Here is a 26,477-nt window from a genome sequence, read left to right as displayed (position 1 = left end):
AATCCAGACGAAACAGCTGCGTTCCTCGTTTTTTTATCTTTCTTTTTCTCTCTTTTTTCGTTTATTTTGTACTTTTTTTGTCGTTTCTTTTTCTTAAATCACCCTTCGCCGTATTCATCAACGTCACTGATAAGCCCGTAGCCGATGACGAAGTCGATATTTTATTATTTTTATCTCGAGCCTTTCTTAGATGTTAAATCGAAGGGATGAACTCTTGCGTACACGACGAAGAAACGATCATGGCTACCTGGCCGAGAATTATTTATAAATTATAAGATTTATGAAAAACAAAAGAAATATTTATTATTTTATCGATAATCGATAGGTTTAACGTTTTTATTAATACGAGGAAATACCAAAAACGTAAACTCTTTATCAACGTTTATCTTGATTAACTTCGTGCCTTCGCAGTGACGTATAAAACAATATGCTTTTATTATATATCAAGCGAACGGATAATCTTGTGTCTCTCGTTTATGACTGACACATGAAGGAAGCATCGGTGCACATCGACTGCCAAGCTCGAAAGATTAATGATGTCTTTCATAATAATCCACGAGATTTATTTCTCGCAAGTTCTGTATCGTATCTTCTAACGTCTCCGGTTCTATGTTTTTTCTTTAGCATTCTGCTCATAAATTTTCGTTGTTACTCCTTCATAGAATGCGTCGTTCTTATATTCCTCTCCTATATCTTGAAGATACACATCGAAACGACCTTAATCGCTCGTTCATGTTCCTTCTCTTCCGATTGCTTGTATTTAAAGATGGGATCTAAAATACTTTGAGTCGTTTCGAATCTGTTTCGTTTATTTTGGTGATAAATTTGAATCTCTTCGAACCTGATTTGAAGCATACAAAATCTTGAAAGTCTTGATAAGTCTAGAATCTTGTACCATTTTTGTTATTCTACTAACAGTAGACTCACTTCGAATAGCCTCGAATCTATATCGTAAGATCGAATTTGATTTCAAGTCTCGTGAGTCTTAATCGTCAACTTATATGTTTCAAAGTCTTCAAAGTTTCGATAGGTTTGGAAAGTCTGACAAGTAATCAATATCTTACAAGCTTTTTGTTTACTTCCGTTTAAGTAGTCATTTCCGTTCGCTATCATCAACATGAAGTATTTAAGAAAATTTGGAAAATTCGAATTAACACGAATATATTTGTTTACATCATTCGCTTTTATAGCATATATAGTTACATATCACGAATATTGATATATAAGAAGTGAAACGAAGAAGATAAAAGAAAGTAGAAAAAATAATTATATTAGTTATTTAATAACAAAATTGTATTTAAAATCAATATAACGTAATATATGTAGAGTATAGAGTGCAGTAAATATATTTAAATAATTACTAAGATCGTTTGAAAAATTCGTAGCTTTTTTTTTATTTTTTTTTAACTTATGTTTCACTTCGAGTTATGAAATTTATACATAAAGTTACGAAAACGGGTACTGAAATACTCGGACTCGAGACCGCGTATCTGGATATTCAAATTCAGATTTCTAGTTACAATGAATATATGGGATATTGAATACTGGGGTATTAAGAGCACTTATCAGTGCCAAAAAAAAGTACATTCAAGTATATTACTTTCAATATAATCTTGTTACTAAATAAATACATAATAAAAATGTCGCAATAAAAATGATGTAATATTCGATATATACAGAAAGTGTCCATTGTCGCTAGTACAACGAAAATGACAAAAGACTCGAGGCCGAAGATTTTGAAGTTGTAAGCTTGGAATCGTGTCCAAAGCTACAACATGCTTCGGAAGTAATGTTTTAGATTCCAGTACATGAGTTTATCGCGATTTGAAATTGACGAACGATTTGAGACATAGACTTTGAAATCTATATCAACGATTTTAAGCCTAGAAAAAACTTTAAAACATTCGAAGTTACCAGAGTTTCAAGTTTCGTCGCTACTTGTATATATTCTCTCCTTGTTTTTATCAGAAAAAATATTTTTCTTTTGGACGAGATAAATGAAGTTTAAAAAATATGAGGAAAATTCTCTCACTGAAGAGATCTTGAGCGATTTACGTGAGGTGTGTCATCGTACAGATCGTAGAAATTTTTATTAAAATCTGTCCTGTTCGTGAAACAAAACATCGTAACGATTAAGTAAGAGATCTTGAAAAATCAGACAAATAGAATAAACGTCAAACGGATGGAAGTAATTGCTCGTTGCAAAAGCGTTAAGATTGCTATTCTTCTCTTAATGAATATATATAACAAAAGAGCAAAGAGAGAGAAGGTTCGATCGTTTAGGCCTTCGTAAAGCCACTGACATTAATGAATATTATATTCGCCATTAAGACAATGCAGTAAGAGACCTATCAATGTTTGCTTATTCATTTTCTAATATCGTAAACGATCTTTCAAAACTTGTATAAACGTCTATCATCGTCAGATTTAAACATTTTGATCAAATTGCGAAGATAAAATGAAAATGTTCACATTTATAATAAGAAAAATTAATCATTCGATTAATTTGTTTGTCAAGGTATCTAAATGCATCCGAGGTCGTATTTAATCTTATTATTGTATTACAATTACAAAAGGTTCTAAAATAGATATTTCTCGAGCGTTTGATCGTACGGTCAATGACCGGTATTATGATTATTCTTATCGTTACTTGAATGTCGATTAATAAATAGTCATTAAATCATAAATTTTAAATTATATCATAAAAATAGTACAAAATTGATATCAGTTATTGGTAATGGAGATTCAAAGTTATTATTTGGTCGAAGTGCACGCTCGTCTTAAGTTCGCTTTTCTCGGTTAAGCGTCTCACTCGTGGCGTTTAAGGAATGGATGGGTAACCCATACCGCCGCCGTACGCGCCGCGCCCCTGGGCTTTTTTCTCTTTTCTCCCTCTCTCCTCTGCTCTTCTGTATGTAATGCGTTTTTCTCCCTCTCTCTCACATTTCTCTATAATTTCTTTGTTTCTCACTATCTCCCTCTCTCTCCAGCATGTTGTGTTTTATCTTTCATCGTGGATACCCTTCGTTAACACACTGCGTTTTCTGTTTTAAAAGAAAGTGCAGTTCAACACGAAGGAAGAATGAAATTTGGTATGTATCGCTCCACCCTGGTTTTGGTTGTACCACGTTCCAACATCCAGGACTAAACGTTGTACCAAACATATTTGTTTTAATTTTCCATTTTTTTTAAATATTTATAGTTCCGTTTGTCGATGTTTTTTAATATATCAAACGCATTATTGAACTTACATTTTATCGTTCTGTTGGTCATTTCTATCATCTATCTTTGCAAACTTTCTAGCGTGACCACGTTATTGGAGAAGCATATTTTTGAAGTTTGGTATACATACATACATATACATAATATATATATATATATATATATATATATATATATATATATATATATATATATATATTATAAACGATTTCTTCAGTTCTCTGGGAAAAGCAACTCTCTTATCACTATGGAATCTTTGGCTGGACTTTTCGCAGCTTCCGATTTCTTGTCATCGAACAGCTGTATTTGAGAATTTGTAAAAGCATATCGGAACGTAAATGTGACAGATACTTGGCAGCGAACGCGTTTTAATTCAAGTGGTCGTTAAAAAGAACGCTGGCTCATCTCTCTCGTCGCGTTTCTCCTTAATTACACGACATGCGCGTCACCCGATCGCTGCTAAATCGTGGACGCATAATTAAAGTCCCTCTCAGTAGAGAGAGAGAGAGAGAGAGACTATATCGTGGCTTTCGAGATTCAAATCTGCAGCGCGTAATTCTTTAGGATGAAAGGTACGCTTCAAGGATGGGGAAAAGAAGGCCATCGAGAAATAAGAAAAGTAATATTACTTGCAATAGGAAGAAAGGGTGAAACTGTGCGTGGACTACGATGTTTCTCATATTTCACTCGTTAGTTGTGACAGCGGCTAGACTGGGTTGAACCATCGTCGTCGTTGGTGTGTAGATTCGCAAGAGTCGGTTTAAATTAGCGAGTCTAGACGCTTCGGAAATACCACATGCACCGCGTCATTCCCCATAACGCGTCGTCTTTCAATTCGAACGTTCGCGCTTCGATGCTGCTCTTACTTTGATCCGTTTCTTCGCACGAAAGGAGAGTTCGTAGCTCGCGAAAGAAATAGCGTGCCTGAAGCATTAAAACCAATTCAGACATGAAGTATTTAGGATCGATCGTAGAAAAAAGCAATCGAACGGCTATCGATCATTGTGTGCTCTCTACAGTGCTATCCTTCGTTCGTTAAAACTCTGGAACAATAGTTGGCCTTAGCAAGATGTCATTTTTGACAAACAATTCGTGCTCGTTATCATACAATCGTTTGAAAATGGTTACCGAAGGTATATCAGAAAAGTAAGAACGATTCTGAGAGAAGGAATCATAAAGAAAAACCTCGTTAAACTCGAAAGAAAAGCGCTGATCATTGAAGAAACGAAAGAACGGAGTTACGACGAAGAGAGCATAGATTAGTCGGTGGCTCCCCCCACCAGAATTCTCCCCACCAATGCGCGCCGGCGGAGCATCGGCCCGTGGTCGTTAACGCGGACGAGCGGCGCCTCGTGGCGCTGCTATCGCGTGCTCGCCCTCAGTGCTCTCGAGTCTTGCTTGGTGTGTGTTTCGTGGTGCGATTGTGTCGTCGTTGCCATCGTCTTTCTCTCCTCCTCCTTTTCCTCCTCCTCCACCTCCAACTCCTCACCCTCTCTCCGTCTCTTTTACTCTATCTATCTATCCATCTCTTCGTCTCCCACCTTCCCGCTTCTTCTCTCACTCGCTCACTCCCTCACGCCGTCATCTCTCTGGTACTCTCAGCAGTCCGTTTGTTTGCACGCCGCATCCCGTGCGCTCGCAATTAATTTCGTCGCGGATCCGTCCAGGCGAGTCCCCAACGTCTCGTCGTGTGCATCGACGAAAGGAGGCGAGCCGTTGGAGATTCGCAAGAGGTACGTTTCGTGCGTTCCGCAAGGAGTCGTTTCCGCCGGAGAGAGGAAAAGGAAGAAAAAAAGAGAACGGACCTATGCTATATCTCTTTCTTTCTCTTGCGTGTGCCTCGTGATCTGTTATGTGCCAAGAGTGTAGTGTATGCTTTGTAAAGTAGCGAAGTGCTTCAACCGTTTCGTGTGTGAATGCGTGCGTCCATTGGACTTGCTTCGTCGTCGGCATTGTCGTCGTCGTCGTCTTCGTGCTAGTAGTACAGTAGTGCAGTAGCAGTCGCGACATCGCCCAAAAAACGAGTCGACTACGGAATTTTGCCCTCCATTTCTGTGCCTGCCACTTTCGCGTTTCAACCTTTCAGCCAATAATCCGTCGGTTTCATGATATTGCCTTACTACTGCTATTATTATTGTTGTTAGTATTATTATTATTACTACTACGCTACTACTATACTACTCTGCTACTGCTACACACACACTACTTCTACTACCACTACTACAGTAGAGTTGAGTCGGCGTCGCGCGTGTTCGACGTCGTGTTACGTCCTCGTAATATCGTCGTGAGTATGCGCGTAGTATACTCTGTTTATCTATCATCGGCGCGCCCTCTCTCTCTCTCTCTCTCTCTTCCCCCTCCCTCTCGCTTACTCATTTTACTCGTTCTCTCACCTGCCATCGCCACCGGCACGCAGGTGTCTCGCTTGCCGACCGTTGTCTTTGTGTCGTCGTTACTGACGAAGAAACGGGATGTAAGAAAATAGAGAGAGAGAGACGTTAAAATCGCCGAAAAATAACGATCTGTCGGAGAGTTCCTTTTTCATCGTAGGAGAAATATCAAAACGGAGCAAAACCAGAAATTGTTATTCCTTTCTGCGGATCGTTATCCAATTATTTTTCATCCTCCTGTATAATCTTTCGGGATAGGCGTCGTGTACTGAAATTGGGAGGTTAGGACGCTGTCGAGATTGCGACTACCGACGAAGCAGTATAGCTTTACCTTTCGTCTCGTTTCGTCGCGTTGGCTCTCTCGATGTCAGTTTTTTTCCCTCGGTGTAATACGATTCTACGAATTTATCTCTAGTTTTTATCAACGTTCGTCGAACACGTTTTTTTCTTTCTCTTTGGAAATGTAGCGAACGTCAGTCAACCTCCCTCTCTCATCCTATTCGTAGAGTTCAGGAAGAAAGTCACGTTTTTCTTCGGAAAACGATATTCCTTGGGAAACACGTAAATCATGAAAGATTTACCGGTAGCATGCTGAAGATCCTCCGTTTACATACGTTTCTTTCTCCGCAGATAAGATTTGTAAATTTCGCGAACCTACTGATCCCGTTCCTTCGACTTAGGATCTACTCTCGGAATATTTGAAAGAAAGAGCTTGCGCAATCGAGATGAACATGTACATACGTATATATATATATACAAATATACGTAATATACACACACATATACAACGTTCGTGGTAATGCAAGTACGTTTAAGATGAACGACATCGTGTTAGTCTCTGAACTGGGAACCTGTGACTTTATATATGTGTGTGCGTATGTACGTATACACAATATATATGTATAAATCCACAGATCATACACACATATATACATAGCGTAGTGCGTAACGCGAGAAGCTCGGAACGCGTGCGTTCGCACGAGCGTACGTATGTACGCGATGCGTCATGTCAGTCGAGACTAATGCGAGTACGTTAAGATCGTCCAATTAAAATCGTCGAATGGTTGACGGTTAAGTGTACTGGGGAGGAGTAATAGGAGTAGGAGGGAAAGGGAGTTGTACAGAGGGCGAAAGACACGGAAGCAAAGGCTCTGCGTCTCTCTTCGAGCTCTATAATAGGAAAAAAGCGACGACATCATTGTGGGGCGAGGGCGGTACAATACGAGCTATTCATACGACGATGACGACGACGACGACGACGACGACGACGACGACGACGACGACGACGATAACGTCTTGGCCGGTGGCGTCGATTAACACGCTTTTCCTCTTTCCTACTACGTAGAAAAACGAAAAACGTCTATCTGATGGAAAAGTGAGAAGGTAGGGGGAAGGAAGATATCAACGGCAACGGAAAGAGAAGAAAACGAAGAAATCATCGGACTTTCGTCCATACGTATTCCGTCTTGAAAGGGAAACGAGTCGTTAATATTTTCTTACGTTTCTCCTCGACAACATTTGATTTCATCTTATTGCAAAAGTGTTGCCTCCCTAAGGATATTGAACACAGGGAGAAAGGAAATAGAGATCGACGTGTAAAAAGTGAGAAATGAAAAGGTAGATCGTAATCGTAGATACGCGGTTGGTTTCTAATCTCAGGGTTTCCAATCAACGCCGACGACGGCGACGACGGCGACGACGACGGAGTCGTTTTTAGCGAGGTCCGTTGGAGTTCGAGGAAGTCCGATTTTAGAGCGACTTCCGTCGCGGAAATCCACGAGAGTTTCCGCGAACGAGGAAGAGGAAAGAGGAATAGGAAAACAGAATATCGGTGGCGGTGGAGGAGGAGGAGGAGGAAGCGGAGAGGCGAGAAAGAAAGATTTTTTCTCGGTGTCGGATAGTTGGAATCGTCGAGCCGTGGAGCCGCATCACAGCAGCAAGGCGCGACGCGAGCCGACCACTCGAGCAGCCGTGCGTCAGGATGTTCCCTGTGCCATTGAGAGGGCCCATCCGGTAGCTCCGTTGCCGGCTCTCGTCGCGATCCTCAGGCCCTGGAAGAGGAAGGATCGCGGAGGACAACGTTCGAAGGAACGATCGGGGAGGAAAATGTCGGTCAGGGTCAGCGGAGTTTATTTGGTGCCAGCTTCGGCCACCACCACCACCAATAGCGAAACGAGTAACGAGAGGAGTAACAATAATCTCGTTCCTTCGCACGAAGGCAATCTTCAACAGCAAGCCCAACAACAACAGCAGCAGCAACATCATCATCATCACCATCATCATCATCATCACGATCATCAGCAACGGCCGCAGCAACAGCAACAGCAACAGCAACAGCAACAGCAACAGCAACAACACAAACAACAGCAGTACCACGCTACTAAGACGGTCACCATAGCCACTGCACCGCAACGGAGCAATAGCCTCGATTATTTAAATTTCGAAGAGAAACGACAAATCATCGCGTCCTCCTTGTCCCTAAGTGATTTTCTGGCTCACGGGCCTGCCGCTGCAGCGGCGGCCGCGGCCAAGGAAGTTGCGGCGAGTACCGTCATTGGTGAGTACTGAAGAATACCCTAAAGAATTTCAAGAGACAACGATAAAGACTCATCCGATCGACCGTGCCAAGAAAACGAGACACCTCGTCGTCTTATCTTTTCTTCTCTCGTATTTATCGACTTTCCAGGGAAACGCTTCGTTCCACGGTAAATTACTGACATTCCATAGGAGAAAAAGAAGTAAACGGTTGTTACGCAGTTAGGAAAAGCTGTTCCAGATCCAAACGAGTAGTAGTCTCATCTTTCCGGGTTGAGGAGAGCAGAACGTATACCTTCTACTCGCGCGGCCTTTTTCTTCTCTCTTTTTCTCTTTTCTATGGGTACTTGCCTTCCGTCCCTCTCCTTCTGTTTTCTCCTCGACCTCGGAGAGGAGACCTTCCTCAAGGCGGATCTCTGTGAACTCGCGGCGGACGACTACGAGCGGAATATCGCGACAACGCCTTTGCAACGTTGCCGACTGAGTCACGTGCGCTCCTAACGCCGATGATCGATGATCGGTCTGTGCGCGCTGCACGCGACACGTGATCGGCCTTCTCTCGCATCTTCTCGACGACGTTGACAACCGTGATACGGCTACGATGACAACAACCACGCCGCGATGACGGCGTACCGTTCGTTCTTGAAACGACCTCGACGAGTGCACCTTTCGGTTTCGAATGTTCCCTTCGAAATTGAATAGTTCTGACGTCACTTTGTGACTTCTGACCTACGCAACCGTACCTTTTTTTACCTCTCTTAGCATTTCTCTCGGTGCTCCAAGAAATAGTTCGAATTTCGAAATTCGTGACTTATCTGCTTCTACTTCGTTTAGCGGTATTCTTCGATTAGATTTTTCCACAAAGAATCGACCAAATTCTTGACGAGATATTTGCCGACGAGTGAAAGAAAGCACGCTCGATGTCTGCGAAGAGAATACTCCTAATTTCGACATTTCTTATGACGCTTCACGCTTCAATTCGCGTTTCTCGATGAAACCTCTGGACATAATATAGACAATGTTTCAATTCTTGATCGATCGCTCGTTTACGTGTGAAATGACGTTAGTTCGTAAATCTGCGTCGATCATCTCTTTCTATTCTTCTCGATTGTTTCTCGATCAGACATATCTCCGTATCGTTTTCGTATACGTTTTCGTATTCTCCGCCGACCTTTCTGTGCGAGGAAAATGACGCGAATTTGACAATAACCCTTTCTTCTCTCCGTACTTCTCGATTAGATCTTCGACACGATATAGATCATTTTCAAATTCTCGGCCAATCCACAAGTTTATCCGCAAGGGCAAAGATCTCTGCTGATCCTTTTCGCTTCCTTTCCTATTTCTCGATAAGAAATTTTCGAGTTACTAGAGACTAATTTGTATGATTTTCCTTACTTCTCTTCGTATTCCTCGATAAGACATTCGATTGACTCGTTTGTTGCGAAGCAAAAGCGCTGTACGAACTTGAGAGTCATTCGTGACGATCTCTTTTTCCTGTTAGCAATTAAGTTTCATCGGTGATTCCGGGAAGCGACGATGCGTTTACGAAGCACGAGAGTCTTTTGATACCCCGCTCGTCTAAGTACGATGAATATCACCGTTCGGCCTAGAAAACGTAATCGTGCGATATTTGATAGGATGGTGGAGGAAACGATAAACTGTCAGTGGTGGCTGATAGTCGTTGAAGCGAGTAACGGGCGCAGAATGTACAGACCTAACGTGGCAACGCCGCACGGAAATCATTCATTGAGTGGAGAACCGCCAGCTTGTCAGCGGCGAGTGCTCGCTCTCACCGGCACGGATACGCGTGCGCGCGTGTGCGCAAACTTTGCACGTGGAAACAAACTCGTCTAGTTTTTATTAATGAGCTCACTGTTCACCCATCGATCGAGAGTTGAGTTTTCATTTGGACATTCGCACTCGACAGTGTCTCGCCCAGAATTTCTTCTATTCCTATATGTACTCTGTACAAGGAATTACGTTTTTAAATAAATATGAAGAAATTGGTACGTGCCTTAACTGTATCAAATGGAAGCAGTGACGGCAAACGTAAAAATGCCTTGTCAAGCGTATTTTCAGAGAAACGAGTATGTGGATTTTGTAAATTTATTTATTTAATTTCTTTGAAAGATTCATATTATCCATGTCGTTATTATCTCGATAAGGTCTGCGTAGCTCTGATATGCGTGCGTTCATTTTTTTATTAAAAAAAAAAAATCTTTACGTGATAATTTCATTTGTTCGTAACGTAGCACACTAATATTTATTTAAAATTGCGGACTTCGTTCGATATAGAACAATTATTCCATTCCAAAGTATCCGGATAGATACGTCTATGACTCGTACGTCGAATAACAACGCGCACGCGATTTGATTCGACATATTTTTTGTTAGTTTCGTGCGTTCAAAAGATCGGTCGAGCTATGTCGTTACAAAAACGATCTGTAGTTTCCCCCGCTCGGTTTATCTCTATCGTTTGATTCAATCCATTTTTCGAGCGCTTAACTTGCCGAGACAATCGCTCGAAATCGTTTTATAGTTTTACGGAAGAAGCAGTAAACTCGCGGAGAGAACGCGGAGAGAACGGACGAACGAACGCTAGACGGAATACTAAACTCTTTTCTCTATGGAATTGTATGTAAAGATTCAATGCATCGTGGTTTTACCGCTAATGTCATTACCGCAAAGCAAACTCGATATTTTGCTTTCGATGCGTTGCTTTTGAAAAAGGCATTAATGCTCTCTGTCTCTCTCGATTTTCTTTGTCTTTGTCTTTCGTCATTAAACAAGATATCGTTTGATAATAGCAGTGCGATCGTCGAAACAACAAATGTTTCTTTTATCTTTCAACATTTCGGTAACTCGATAGAATAATCGATATAATCGTTGTTGCAAAGATTCGATCGTTGATACTTACTATTCTTTTTCTTTTCAACGAAGAAGCAACGAGAAGTAACTATGAGAAAGGAAGAAATAAAGAAGGAAGAAAGTAAAACGAGAATTCTCTTAAATTCCGTCAAATGATTTCCCTGGAGAAAGGTGCAAGGAGAAATAGATGAAACACGCCGTATTTTCTTCCTTGGAATGTGCACCGGCGTGTTTCGTTACACACTTACGTAATTACCTCCAGCTCCGTCTGACGAAGAGCTGGCGTGTCGAGATTACCGGTTGATTCTTAACTTTAAACAGTAATCTTTGGTAATAGTAGGCAACGATAGAAAAAGAAGAAGAAATCGTAGGTGATTGTAAAATTCTGAATCCTTCATACTTTCCACCGAGCGAATACACCACATAATTTAAATTTCCCGCACTGCGATCTAGCCTTACTCGGTAAGCCGTCCTAAGGCGCGAAATTCAAATGTCGAGTCGTTACCGACTCTGAATTGAGAATGATATTTCTCCGAGAGAGGGAGAGAGAGAGAATAATATTTTCTTTCCTTATTTCTTCTCTACTTTCTTTCTTTCTTTCGTTATGAATGTTTTCACGTTGAGATGGATTCTTCGGATAGGGTTGTTGAACGAGAAAGAGTCATAAGAAGAGGTTTGAACTCTAGAAAACGCGTCTCATGGAAGATTCATCCTCTCATTTCACGATTCTGTATAGCCAGAAAAAGGCCTTTACCAAGTAGCAAGCAAGGGCCTCGAAGAAAAGGAAAAGCTTTTTCTCGTCCGTGCTATATACGTACGCGTTACTCTACGATATCTGGGCCTGTCGGCGTAGCTTTTTAAACTCTCGATGAAGTCGTTTCAATCTTCTCCATAGTTTTCTCTCGTGATCTCGAGGAAAGAATCTCCCTTAGATTTTTAGTTTTGTCGTATACTTTTCTTTCTTTTTGTTTCCCCCCTATTTTGAGGATCTCTTCTTCGATAAGCTAGAAGAAAAAAGAGCAGGTCTTTCGAGTTCGAAAGGAACTTTAGTACTTTTAAGTTTAATGCTCGTTAACGGACAAGCGCGAACGTTGCCGTTAGAAATTGAAATTCGATTCGTTACATCTTATAAGAAAAATGTATTTCTTTAATTTCAAAGAAACTCATTGATCTTTTCGTCGTTTTTCTTTCCGAATTATCAAAGTTCGTATTTTAAGTTTACTGCAAATGTCAAGGTTATGTATCCTCGTAAATTTGATGTTGAAAACGATGAATGTATCGAACAGCGAATCGATGAGTGATTGTTTAGTCTTTTTGGCATCGTAAAGAAACGAAGAAAACCGCTCTAGTTCATTCAGATATCGTAGGATTAACGTTGTCGAGGAAGAATGAACTTTCTTGCTCGCACTCTCTCTTTCTCTTTCTCTCTGACAAACAGTTCGGTGAGTGATCGCAGCGTGTTGGTATTTGCGGAGGTGTCTGGCAAGTGGCAGAAAGGGGGAGGATGAACAGCTTCGAGCTATTTTTGACGATGTTCGATATCGATCGCCATTTCTCATGACAGCCAGAAAGCAAAACAGAGAGAGAGAGAGAGAGAGAGAGAGAGAGAGATTTTCCAACGGCAGGACTGTAATTTTCCGTATGAACTTTATCAAGCTCGTCGTTACACACTTGGACACGCGCGAGTTGAAAAGCACGTTTAGTTATACTTTTTTTACAATTACGAGAATTTACATACGTTCTTGTATACGGAAATGTCAGGTGCGTGCTTTTTAGCTCACGTTTTTTCTTTCATTGGAAAATTTCGTTTTAATTCGAATCGTTTTGTAAATTTGAAAAATATTTCTTCTTTGATATATGTCTCTATCACTTTCTTAATCTTCGAGATACTTTCGCGTGTTTCTATTGGAAAATATTACTTCTCGTAATAGCTTTCATTCAAGGGCAATAGTAATTTTAAAAAGATCATGATTCTCTCTCTCTCTCTCTCCCTCTCTCTTGATGTCAAATATAAAGGAAATTTATTTTTCACGTATCGAGGTAGATTCGTCTGCGTTGTTTCTCGAAGAACTTCAGAAGAGTCTTTTGGCGTTATTTATGGAACTTAACGTCCGTGAAAAGTTTCTTGGATTTATTTATCCCCCCTTCTTTTCTTCGACGTCGTTTTTATGCGCTTGATACATTCCACTAGCCCATCTTATGCGATCCTCTCGGGAAAGATTCTCGAAAGGAAATGTTTTTATCATTGCTAATCGAATGCTCTATGAGCCAAGAAACTTTGATATCTCTTACTATCTATCTCGAAAGATTTTTGAAATTTTTACGTCAAGAATGACTCGAGTCCAGTAAGCAGAAAAAGTAAAGACAATAAAACATTTTCGACCTTAGCGTAGAACGAACTTTCTGAAAAATTAAAATCACTTGATTTTTTCTGCTTCTTTTCTGTTTGTCGTGATTCATCGTTTAACACTCGAACGAACGTCATTTCTATGCTGCATCGGTATAGACGTAACACGTAAAAGCTCGTTCACACGACGCCGAATTTCTTTTCTTTTCTGACCACTTATCTTACCACTTTCTATATGTTTTACATGTACATATTTGCACAACACTGCCTTCAATCATATATAGTGAAATCATAGATTCGGAAATTTTTTACCTTCGGTTTTGCCAGTAGAAAGCCCATATGTTGATTTCGATAAAAAAGCGAATCGATTGCCAATGGCGCGTATATCGTAATAACTGTATTCGGACGATACAATTGTTTTATGGTGTAACATTGATCCGAATTGTTCGAGCAAATATAAGAAGGTTGCGAGGAGAAGGTGGTCTAGCGATAAAAAAACCCGAACCGTGTGAACGTTACAATCGGTTGACACCGATTCGGCAAAATTACCGATACGGTCGAAACGTATGTCGTGTGAACTTACAGTGAGGCATTATTCGTCATATATTCTGTACATTCGGCAAGCCGAAAACAAATTATTTTCATTCGTGTGAAACAACGTGTGAAGCAACGTATGAAATTATTTTGATACATTCCTGATTGCTAAAGTTTTATTTCTATTTTACTTCGTATAACGTTTTTCCATGATTTAACGTTAATACTAATGTACGTCAAAAAAGAATATATCATCTTTCTTTAATATTTTTTAGATAAGTTTTCACACATAAAAAATACTTTAATTTTTGATTCTACAATAATCAGTAAAATAGATTCCTTTGTTAAAAGTTACTTTATAGAAATTGCAAACGTAATGAATTTCACTCACTCTTTTATTTCTTTTGCTAACTAAAAATAAGCATATATCGTAGCGTAATAGAAATCTTGAAAAAAGAAAATCTTTAATTTGATTCATTCGAATATTCGTTCTTTTTTATTCTTGTAATTGCTTGATATGTTCGGTAAATTATAATGATTAAAATTTTTTGCAATAAAATTTGATATATTCATTTTGAAGAAAAGAAATAAAAAACACAGATAACTTTAAATCAAATAATTATTATAATATAACGTATTAAGAAATTTCATAAATATTGATATAGAAATATTCATATATTTTTTTATAAAATAAATCGTTTCTTATCGTCAAAAAAAAACTGTTACTAAACAATTATCAAATAGATTTTTCCTATGAGATAATATATTAATGATCTTAGGAATTTGTAAAGAATCTATCGAAATGATGAATTTCCAATTTATTGTTTTAGAACAATTCAAATCATATTTATTATAAAAGTATGAATTATAAATATAATTCTTTTTATTTATTATTTTTAAATTAAACAAACAAAAAGTATTTTTATTTTTTTTTTTGTATTTTTAATTTAACTTTTCAATAACTTAATTTTGCTTTTTATTACTTTTAGTTTTGTAATATATTATAATTTTAATATAATTTTAGTTTGTAATAGTAACTAAAAAATGATAAAAATAAATCGATAGTACTAATACTCAAATCGTAGGAATTTGAATGTTATCGTTTAATCATAATTGCATTTCAGATGCAGAAGTTTGTCGTTTCATTTTTATATCGCGATCACATATACGTATCTCTCTTTTCATGCAAATGATTATACAACGAATCAAATGGAATGTTGTTTGTTAATCGCCTAGGATGATTCATCATCAAACGATCGTTGTAACTCAGGATGCATGTATACGAAGTACGATATTCTTATCCAAGACTTTAAAAGGAACAATTTTTTTTCTTTTTTGTCACATATATATATTTATATCTGTTTGCTAATAAAGTATAAATTATAATATACTTTTTATTTCTTTTTATTTTATTTATTTATTTATTTATTTTTTTTTTTTTACATTAAAACAATTGGATTATAAAGATAAAATGTTTTATAAATTTTTTACTATGTATTCTTCAAAATAGTTTCGAAAGCCTAATGTACATTTTTTTTGTTCCAAGTTTTTAAATGTAAAATTATGAATGTAATATAAAAAAAGAAAGAAAAATTGATATACTATTGTTACTGAACAAATATATAATAAAAATGTAGCGGTCCAAGACTCGATATATGACGCATGGAAAGAATTCATTATCGCTAGTACAATGAAAGGGATAAAAGAATCGGTATTTATCCAGATTTTGAAGACTCGTAAGTGGAATGATTCGAAAGCGGTGTCTCAAATCCTATCATGTGAAACTATTGTCACTCGAAGAACGAATCGATGAAAGATTTTAGACTTATCAGATTGTAGATTTTACCAAAACTTCGAAACCTATGTCAACAATTATAAGCTTCGAAAGAAGTTTGAAGCGTTTGAAGTTGTCATTTGTTTTTATATTGAATGAACTCAGCATTTCATATCCCACCACTAACTGTGACACTATAAACCAATTCTTTGTCGTATCTATTATATTATTATATAAAATATTTATATATAATATAAATAATATATAAATAAAATATAAATAATATTTATTTGTAGTATAGTTATACTATAACAAGTAATCAAGTATAACTTTGAGTGAAAATATTCAATTTGAGTGAAAAAAATCAAAATAACAATGCATTTGTGTCGATAGAATGAAATAAAATTGGAAAAATATAGAAATATAAATGCGTGACTTTAAAATTGTGGTTATAGAGGATTAAATGATAATTCGTTTGAGATAATTCGAGGATAGTTCGAAGATAGTTCGAGGCGGATAAAAGAAGCTTAGGAATGCCTGGATAAACCTTGACCGCGCCATATTGCAATAGGGTCGTTGGTCCGCGAGTGTTTACCCTGTGTCAGCCGGCACGAGAATAGAACCAGGGCAGTCTAGATCGCCGAGAAAGGTCTTGTTGCCGTGTGCAACAAGAGAATACATATATATTCGTATGGCATTCCCGAATTAAACGTTTATCTTGATCCTAATTCTCTTCCTGTTCGACTCCATTACCGATACGAACTAAATACGAAGTAAAAAGTTACAGAAATATATTGGGTATTCTATTGAACTGAATAAAACAGTTTTTCTTTTCTTTTCATGCAAACTGTTTGACGTAATAACTGAACTCAATTATCATCGATACGTCTATTTAAATTTTATCCATAACGTTCGTAGAAGAATAATAAAAACAGGAGACAATATGGGTGAAGCAATTACTTGCAATTATTGTTTATTATAGAAGCTGATATTTAACGAGTATTCTTTAACAAGTACCGACTGATTGCTAAACAATCATAGTCTATTTAAAAGGAAACGAACGAATCGTCTTATTCATCTATACGTATGGCTTTTATCCAATTACAAAATATCGACTTATATAAATATCAAGTAACGCTCAGCATAGGATTTCAAAGAATTTTTTGCAATGTTTCTCCATATACACTCTTTAATTTCCTGTATTAAAAAAAAAATTTTTATGAATGGCTAGATTGTAAACATAAATAATATAAAAAATATCTATTTATCTAATCGAAAGTCGAGTATTCGACGAGAGACACTTATTATTGTGAGATTAAAAGATCGATGACCAGATTAAAGCGTGTCGCGTATCGACGATGATCGTGTGCTCATAACTGAACGATAAATCACGCGCGGATAAATTTGCAAGCAATTTTTCTACCTATCGATATTTCCATTGAAATGTACGCAAACTCTTCTTTTCATTATTCTCTCTCTCTCTCTCTCTCTCTCTCTCTCTCTCTCTCTCTCTCTCTCTCTCTCTCTCTCGATTTCTTTCTTACTATCTTTCACATTATTCTAATATTCTAAGGAGCTGGATTTGCAAGAATCGAACACTAAGCTTTATCTATTCGTGTCAAGGTTCCATTGATTTTCTTCTCGAACTTTTTCCATCTTTTGTGACAACGACCAACTTGAGTTCATTTACCTATTTCTATGTGTGTATGTATGTGTGTATATCTCGTCCGATTAAAGAGAAATCTTTGCCCGACAAGTGCATCCGAGTAGCTCACATATATGTATAATATCAATTCTTATTTTTGTATTTTCTGAAATAAAATTTCTTTTTATTTTATTGATACTTTTAGAATTAATATATAAAATAATTTTGAAACGTACCTAATTTTTTTGAAAATATTCTCTTGAGAGTTTTGACAACTCGAACGATTAATTTGGTACGTAGTTGTTTATTGCTTATGTATACGTGCGAATTCGCGTGTGCCTTATACTGCTTATGATAATCACGATTACGTTCGATCGTCCTTGAAATCAACTATAGTTGAACCTACACTATGTCGACCTAATTTCAATGGATTCGAACAATAGGCAGGATGGATCGGACGCAATTGTGATTATGTCTAGACATGGATCTTTGATCTTTCTTTTTCTTTTTGTTTTTCTTTTTTTTTTTTTCTTATAGTTAAAAAGAGAAAACATCATCGTATTTGTATATTGTGCAGCGGTTAAAATGGCTGACTATGTCCATTCACTAATTCTTTCGTACGTTTATTCGTTTATTCGTTTATTCGGTCCTCTTCTTCTTTGCCCATTTCTCTTCACTACATTCTTCTACGCAAACTTGTATCCTATATCTATGCCATTCAAGAAAAATACGCTTATTCCCCACTATACACGAAACGGAACTAATTGCATTTCGTAGGTATTTTCCAACGTTGAAAATGAATTCGCTACTGTAAAAACTTGTTATCGTGTCCTACTTCCAAGATAAGAAGGGAAAAAATATATAAAAAGAAGAGAAAAAAGATATAAAATGTTTAATATTATAGGAAAGTGTCAAGTCTGTATCTTTCCTTGATGCAATTAAAATATGTATCATTATTAAAGTTAGCGAAGTAAAATCTTGTTTTAAAAACGTGTTTCGTCACAATCTAATTATACATTGCAATTAAATTAAACTTTATATTTCTAATCCTCTTTAAAATAGAGAGAGTGTGATTCATGTCTCTCACGTTTGGTAAGGTAGCAAATAAAATAAAAAAAAAAAAAATAGAGAAAACAAAATTGCGTATCAAAAAAAAGAAATCAAATGATTTAAATTTCCCGCGAATTTTGTATATTCGCGGAAAAGTCGATTTCGACAGAAAGATTTCTTGAAAATCTATAATATCGTTTCCACGAAGTTCTCACACACGTGATTGTTACCGAATTGGTCTTCCTTGTAAGTTTTGGCAAACGGTAAGATAGCACGTGCGATTGTGTGTACTTAACGCCGGTAGTTTGCGATAAGTCGACTGTCGTTAACGACGAAACGACTAGCACCGTTCCCACGAGAAACACTTGTGAAATTTTCATCACCAGGAATATACATAGGTGGTCCCTCCTCGAGGAGGGACCATCTACCATATGAAAACATATTTTGGCATATTCGAGACACTCTTCGAGTTCACGAGAGCTATTTATGTCGAATGGACGTTTTGGCAGGCAGAAATTCAATGGAACTAAAATGTTTACTCTCTGCTATAGACATCGATTGACTTTTGAATCAAAATACGAGACATTCCTGAAAATCGTGAATAGAAGATTAACGAACGATGAATTTACGATCAAAAATGTTTTCTTATTTGATAGTAAATTATGTAATAAGTACGTTGAAAATTGAACTGACTGAATTCTCGAAAGAGTATCGCTGTAATACAGCTGGCAAATTAATTTTACATAAGTCAATATATTCATCAAATAATATTCATAAATTTTTCGATGCAAAAGAATTCATTGTTATAATTTTCTCTGTAATACTTTACTCTGGTTTAAGAAGTATACTTTTAATATTTTAAATGTAACAAAATAAATCTTATAAATTTGTAAAATTGTGTACCGATGGCACTGATGACAACATACTAACGTAATTAATTTTTATTTAATTTTTACATACGAGCGACGAATTTGACGGTAGGACTCTTAGTAAAGTAGTCTCTCTAAATTATTATATAAATATTTTAAAAATTATACACATGAAATCTATAGTTTTTATTTCATTCTACTCTTTAATATGATCACGCTTGTAACAAAGTTTAATTATATTCGCTTTCGCAGAAAACGGTTCCATCGGTTAGATGCACTTGGAAATATCGTAGAATAAAAGAGCTTTATCATCGACCTAGTTTCGTCAATGGCATCGCCAAAATCGATTCTATTCAATTTCGACGAGTATAGTCAGTAGTCACATAAACTCGATCTTATCGTTGATCGTTAAAGACGAGCGGAAAGAGAGGAAATAGAAGAGAGAGAGAGAGAGAGAGAGAGAGAGAGAGAGAGAGAGAGAGAGGAGAGAGAAAGAAAGGATGTTCGGTCGAAGTCGATCGAAGGAATTTCTATGAATTCGTCATTGAGTAATATCGACTAGTCATAAAGAACGCCTACTCTTTCTTTCTCTATTCTTTTCTATAAATGTCAGATCTAGAAGAAGCTTGAGAAAGAGAGAGAAAGACGATTAGATTCTATCGACTAACCAGGCGCAGCTGATGATCTCACGACAGCAGAGCAACGGCAACGAGCCGTTTTCACGCGAGTTCTCTTCTCTTTTTTCATCTCGACGGACTTCTCATCGCGAAAGCACGTACGAACGAAGTGTGCCGCCGAGTCGCTTTTGGCCATCTTCCACGCGGAAAATAGTTTCGGGGCGCCTTCGTTCCTCGGACCACTTGCCAGAACTTGCTACGAGTCCCTCGAGTCTTCGATTTCGCTGATTTTAATGCCGATAAGATGTTACTGCATTTCATTTGTTTTCTTTTTATTTTATCGTCGTTTATTCGTCCGATTCTCTTCCCCCCCCCCTCCCTCCTCTTGCCTTACATTTTTTTGACAAAATTTTCGAGTCAACTTCGTCGGTTCTTTTTTTGAAATTTATTTCTCACCGATTTTGTTTTAGGAACTTGTGAATATTCATCAATCAAATGTATTTATATTCATTTAAGACAATTAAAATTCCCAAAAGCTACATAAAATATTCACTTTTTGGGAAATAAAAAATTTCGATAGTATCCGTTTCGCGATCCCCTTGCAGGAAACATGACTTTTTCTCCTCATATTTGAATGAGAATTGGTTAGTTTCACGGATTCTTATGGAATCTCTGTGTCAGGTAAAGAGGCTTCACATAATAATAAGCGAAAGGAAAGAAGGATCGAAGACAATGATACGTGGGAGTTGGAAACCTGTAGGAAATTGTGTGAGAGTTTGTGAAAGCGAGAACGAGACAGAGAATATTCTCTCTTGTGAGGTCTTACGTATACACTTCTCTCTTTCTATCTATTTCTCAAAGATGATTCGGAAAGCAATAAAGTTCGACTTACCACGAAAACAGTTAAATTATCGAAAGCTTTTAATTTTCGTTTTCGTTTTATCAAATTTTCTTGTGCATAATTTCGCCTTCATCGATAGATTTTCTCATTCTTACTTTCATACTAAGCACGATGATAAAACAACGATATGATATTTAAATTTCGCTATACAGTATTTAATTTATTTAGATTTCAGGGGGTTTTCATTTTTTTTATTCTTTTTTTCAAATATCACGGATTATCGGTCAAGTTTTCGTTGTTACTTCTCTTTGAATGCTCTGAAATATACGACAAAGGAAATATGACGTATCTCGGGACGAAAATCTCTTTCTTTCTCTCGATTTTGCTCTATTTGTACTCGTCCGTCATTCAACCTTGCTTTTTGCACTGTCGCAAGGTCTTGGGGCTCTTGATGATTCTATTTCTTTCATTTTCATACTACTTTCTTTCTTTTTTGTCTCTTTTATTTTATCCTGCTTCCGCTCAAAGTTCCATCCCGGCTACCGTGCTAATACTCTCTCTCTCGCATTCTTCTTCTTTTTTCTTTTCGTGGCTTTTCACTCTTTATCTTCCACTTTATCTAGCGAGCCTCGAGGTACCCTTCGTGGCATTGGCACGTTTTCAGGGTTAAAAAAAGGAGAGGCTAACGAGTATTATACGGAGAGAGAGAGAGAGAGAGAGAAAGAAAGAAAGAAAGAGAGAGAGAGGAAGAACAAGGACAGATAGATACAAAGAGAAAGAGAGTATGTGTGTGAGAGAGAGAGAGAGAGAGAGGGAGGGAGAAAGATAGGTTCTTCCTTTCTTTCTGTAGAAGTCGAAAGTCAGCCTCTTCATTCCTCATCTCTCCGTCTCCACGACGATCAAACGCGTCTGGCAAGTTGCCAGTTTTCTCAGGGGCTTACACGATTGACGTCGAATCGACGAAGGGAAACCGTTACGAAGTTTGCCAAAGTGACGGACATTGAAATTCTTGTAAAGATTCGATTCGCCTCGTTATGGGTCGGAGAGAATTAGAATAATGAATCGGAGTAAAGAATAAAATCTTTTTTCTTTTTAGAAAATTTGTCGAGAATTTTTATATGAAAGTACAATTTTTTTTTTTCTTTTCTTTTTTTTTATTCCTCGTCACAAATTATTGTCGAGTACAATAAACTCTGAAATTTGAAAAGTTCGCGTGCCATATGTGAAGTATGTGTTTGTAATTTCAAAGGATACTTCTATCTTAGCAGCGGAAGAAACTTTTTCAAAAGTTTTTATCAAATGATTTTATAAAAAAATATCTTAAAAACGTTTTGCATTTTTAAACGCTGCTACGAGAGAACAAATTCTTCTTTGTTTTTATTTATTTTAATCCTTCGCATACTTCATATACCGTACTAAATCCATTTAAAACGTACGGAGCACTTTCGCTTAATCTAAAAAAAGGAGTTATTCATTTGCGAAAAGCATTCGCATATTTTTGTGACTCAGTGCACGCAAATTATACGTATGTATATACACATACATACATCCATATGTTGGTTTGTGAGACAGCAACTGATTTATCAGATCGTAACGATCCTTGGATGATCTTTTTTAGAATTTCCGTAGAGATAAAGATAAATAAGAAATAAATAAATAAAAATTAAAAAAAAGAAATGAAAAAAGTAGCATACAAGAGTGGATATCTGTAGGTTGCCATTCCGTGTTACACCACCTTCGCAATTATCGTGCATCTACGAAGAGATCGTTCAAAAGCGCAGCCGCCTTGTATAATAATAGCAACGTGTATGTTTTCTTTCTTTTAATTTGCTTATAGCGTTCAGCTCAATGACGATCGACGTAACATCATGTTGAGTATATAATTAACGTTCGCGCGCGTGCTTGCGTGTACATGCGAGTGTCCGTATGTGTATAGATGTAAAGGATTATAGAGAAATAAAAATGACTAATAACATTTATATGCACATGTACATACGTATTATATATTATTCTCTTTATATGTATACATATGTGTGCGTGTTATGTATGTGTCTTTCTGTAAATACAAACAACCTTTATTATTCGCATAATTGTATTCATATCCATAGTACTTTGTTAATGTATTTAAAGTCGATCAAGTTTCACAGAAAAGCTAACAACGACAATTCATTTCCACAAGGGAAGTAAACAAAACTTGTGTGGTACGATCCGTGTAACAATCGGACACGTTCGAACCTTCTCTCTTGTTATATTTTAAACGCCGAAAACCTCACGTTTCGGTTTTCTTCGCAAGAAATGTAAGAGGAAGAAAAGCTTACGACGACGTCGTTAATAGACGGCAACCTTATAAGAAGTGATCGTAAATGCGAAGGCGTGGCGAAAATAACGAAGTTCATAGAAGTGAATCGATATTCACGATATTAGTATATATCGACGGTAAAATGACGTTCAACAAGAATATCAACCATTATTTCAGATGAGAAAAGATTTTTTTTTTTTTATATTGCGGCATACGTCATATATTCAAATCCATTTATTTGAATGCACCATATGAGATCAAAAGGAAAAAGATCGCAGCCGTTCACGATGCGAGGCTTCATTCTGCGAGTTTGAGAAACTCTGTTATTACGTGTGTGTAGGTGCACAGTACGCATGGTTCACCTATACGCGCATATACGTGTGTAAAGTAAAAGGATCGTGCGCAATGTGCCACGCATAGCATGCTCGTTTCCTCCCCCCCCCCTCTCTCTCTTTCTATGGTATTCCTCTCTATTGCTGTTTCTCTTTTTCTCCCTCCTTCACTCTTTCTCTCTGGCCGCCTTTTTCTATTGGAGTGTTCGTACGTTTACTACGTCGTTCCCTATCGCAACTCGTCGGGGAGGCAAGTAACGGTGCTTGGCGTATGGCTGTATTCACAACGCCGTTACGCTAGTTTTACCAGCTGATACTTGTTCTATAGAAGAGACAAAGATACATGGCTCGCTGGATAGATACAAGAGATTCTTTTTTGAAGATTACATCATCTTTAATCAATTATTTATCAAGCGAGATAGACGGACGAATTTCAGAAAAATGTATTTTGATTCAGAAACGATGGAGACTATTCGATCGATAAGAATTACGAAAAATTTGAAATTATACATAAAATAAACTCTTACGTAAATGAAATTTTTATTAGACGAAAAAATAAAATAGTTGAAGTTGCTATGTTCATTCTGAAGTGAGGCTGAAGAAAGTAGAATAAGAGAGTTTTTGGTTTTAAAGTAGGCTAGAATAATTTGGTTTTGATTACTCTTTTTTTGTACGATAAATGCTCATACGAAAGCAAAAAAGGTGTCAATGGTCAAATCCTGCTTCATTTGTGGTTTTAAAAGTATGTCGAAACATAGAATGAGAAAAGAAAATGAAAGAAATGTAATACGGAAGCGAGAACACGATTATCGACTGAGCGTCATCAATTTTGGCACGAAATTTGACTCATTTATGGATGAAAAGTATGCTTTTTAATATATTTTATTTGAAACGCGTGCAGGTATATACATGCATCGTATGAGTGCAATAATAAATTAATATCCATGTTACAATATCACGTTTGACGAATTTACATGTAATACCTTGTCAAACCTGGTATGCATTTAATGTACCGACTGACTGGATGCATCATTGCATTAACATTTAAATTGATTGCTTTGATTTTTTGGCATGAACATGCGTTGGCACAAATGACTGTAAAATCGAGCTGGAAAGATAGCGAATCGACGTTGATCCTGAGCCAAATTTCTTCGATCTCGATGTTCCTCTTGGTGGTAGTTTACATTATGGTCTTCGTTTTTCCCACTGTTAAGATGAACATCGTTCCGCATTAAACGTATTGAAAATAATTCGAAAAACTTTTTGATCTTACAATATATCAAACATTCATAATGGTTACATTCGTATATGACTTTTTTATGAATTAATTATAGATATATATATATATATATATATATATATATATATATATATATATATATATATATATATATATATAAGACACATTAAATTGCTTTTCCTTTCGACTAATTTCATTGATTAAAGAGTATACAAAAAATACTTCAGAGCTTATTCGTTGGATAAAATGGAAGAACAAGATGAGACATCCGAATTTACTGATGAATTTCGATGATAATAGAAAACCGGTTTCAGAATTGACGGTTTGAGGATGCGATTAGGGAGTATTTAGCCTTGATGTTAGAAGGAATAATGGAGATTCGAACTCCCCAAAATCGCAGCCAAGCTCGTCATTGAAAGAGCCTGGGGAAGTGAAGAAACCATTGAGGGTGACTCGGTTGTAGTCCGTCTCTGTTTCCCTTCTCTCCCTCCCCCCTCTCCCTTCTTTGTCTCTTTCTCTAATAATAAATCGTATAGCACAAAATTTGAAGCTACTCAAGATCAGATCCGCTTACTCAAGATCTTATTCGTTTTTCTCTTTGTCTGATTCTTATTTTGAAAAACATATCTTATTATCTTTGTTTTATAAGTTAGAAAATAACGAATTATATTTATTTTCTTTTATTTTATATATTTTTTTCAGATCTCTAATGATATCGTCAGTTTGACTTAAAACCAGTATGATTTTAATAAAAATATATTTAGTAACATATAAATTTACTTATAAATTTACATTTTTATTAATCCTAAGTATTGATATATCGTTAAGGATATCATCAGATAAATTATATCTTAATGGTAATAGCACGTATTTTAAAGTGAGTTTGAGTACAATCTTTGCATTATTATATGACAAATTAGAAGCTCAGAATTTTTTGATCGTAAAATGAGGAGTCTTGCCAAAGATTCGGTAAATACAATTTAATGAGTTTTTGAAGAATAGTCATATCTAATGTCTTAAGATGGCACCAATAGCTTTTTCATAAAATATTTGAGTCTACGGCGTTGGTCGGTCATTTAAACTATTCTTAAGATGGTTCTTTTTTTATGCGTTTACAAAGGTTTACGCCATGAATTCTCATGATTACAATTTTTGTTCAATTTTGATAATCAAGAGCTGATTTAAAAAATAAAGATATTTTACATGAGACTATCTTTTCAGATTAAAAAGAAATATTATTTTCTTTGCATACCTAAACAGAAATTTTCGAGAGTAATTTTTTTGGAAACAATGATCTCATGTAAAAAATATTTATCTTTTGTACAAGACATTAATAGCTCATCAAACTCACACAAATATTGCGATCAGAAGAATTTATGACGCAATAAACCCTTGCAACACGCTGCATAGATTTTATACAGATATGTTTCTATTGTTATACTATCTCACATCGAGAAGAGGACACATATCTTTTTACGAGTTGAGTCTAATTTTTATTTATCAGATAACTTTGAAAAGAGGAACAAGTTATAGATTTTCGAACAATTATTCCTATAATGAACAAATTTATTTAAGCATTTATTTACCATTGAGATTATAATCTCATGTGATAATTATCATCCAAAATAATGCAAAATAATCGCCATTTATCTGTTAGTGTTTTGTTTCCTTGTTACTTTGTTTTTCTTTCAAAACTAACGGACACGTTTCTCCAAGTCTTTCACGCATTACTTCTTTTAAGTCATTTTGAACAGTTATTTTTTTATATTTTTGACTCGATGTTCATACCTATTTTTTTGTTACTTCTAAATATGTCATTTGATCATTTATACAGAAGTTTACATAGAAATTTTATATTACTATCCCGATTGAGTCCGCAAAATGTTTGTAAGAGAATCTATGCCTTGAAGTATG

At 36.5% G+C, this 26,477-nt stretch overlaps 2 protein-coding genes and 1 long non-coding RNA gene across 3 annotated transcripts in view; 2 read left to right on the top strand and 1 right to left on the bottom strand.

Moving 5' to 3' along the window:
- The window catches only part of LOC127072634 (uncharacterized), a 36,029-nt gene extending 29,029 nt beyond the window's left edge, over positions 1 to 7,000 (top strand). The window contains exon 30 of the mRNA XM_051013175.1: positions 6,958 to 7,000. The gene's annotated coding sequence lies outside the window, so the exon portion shown is untranslated. The remainder of the gene's footprint in view (positions 1 to 6,957) is intronic.
- Positions 1,593 to 4,701, bottom strand: LOC127072644 (uncharacterized). Its single transcript, XR_007785558.1, has 2 exons — positions 3,252 to 4,701; positions 1,593 to 3,144 (listed from the first exon to the last, which is right to left on the bottom strand). It is a non-coding gene; the product is annotated as an uncharacterized LOC127072644 (long non-coding RNA).
- A 467-nt stretch (positions 7,001 to 7,467) lies between the features above and the next one.
- The window catches only part of LOC127072641 (phosphatase and actin regulator 4-like), a 113,163-nt gene continuing 94,153 nt past the window's right edge, over positions 7,468 to 26,477 (top strand). The window contains exon 1 of the mRNA XM_051013195.1: positions 7,468 to 8,169. Within this exon, the coding sequence (XP_050869152.1) occupies positions 7,719 to 8,169 (451 nt within the window). The 5' untranslated portion in view covers positions 7,468 to 7,718. The remainder of the gene's footprint in view (positions 8,170 to 26,477) is intronic.

This window comes from Vespula vulgaris, chromosome 2 (assembly GCF_905475345.1).
Source record: "Vespula vulgaris chromosome 2, iyVesVulg1.1, whole genome shotgun sequence".
NCBI lineage: Eukaryota > Metazoa > Arthropoda > Insecta > Hymenoptera > Vespidae > Vespula > Vespula vulgaris.
The sequence above is the reverse complement of the archived record's forward strand: the minus strand, read 5'-3'. Positions and strand labels throughout refer to the sequence as shown.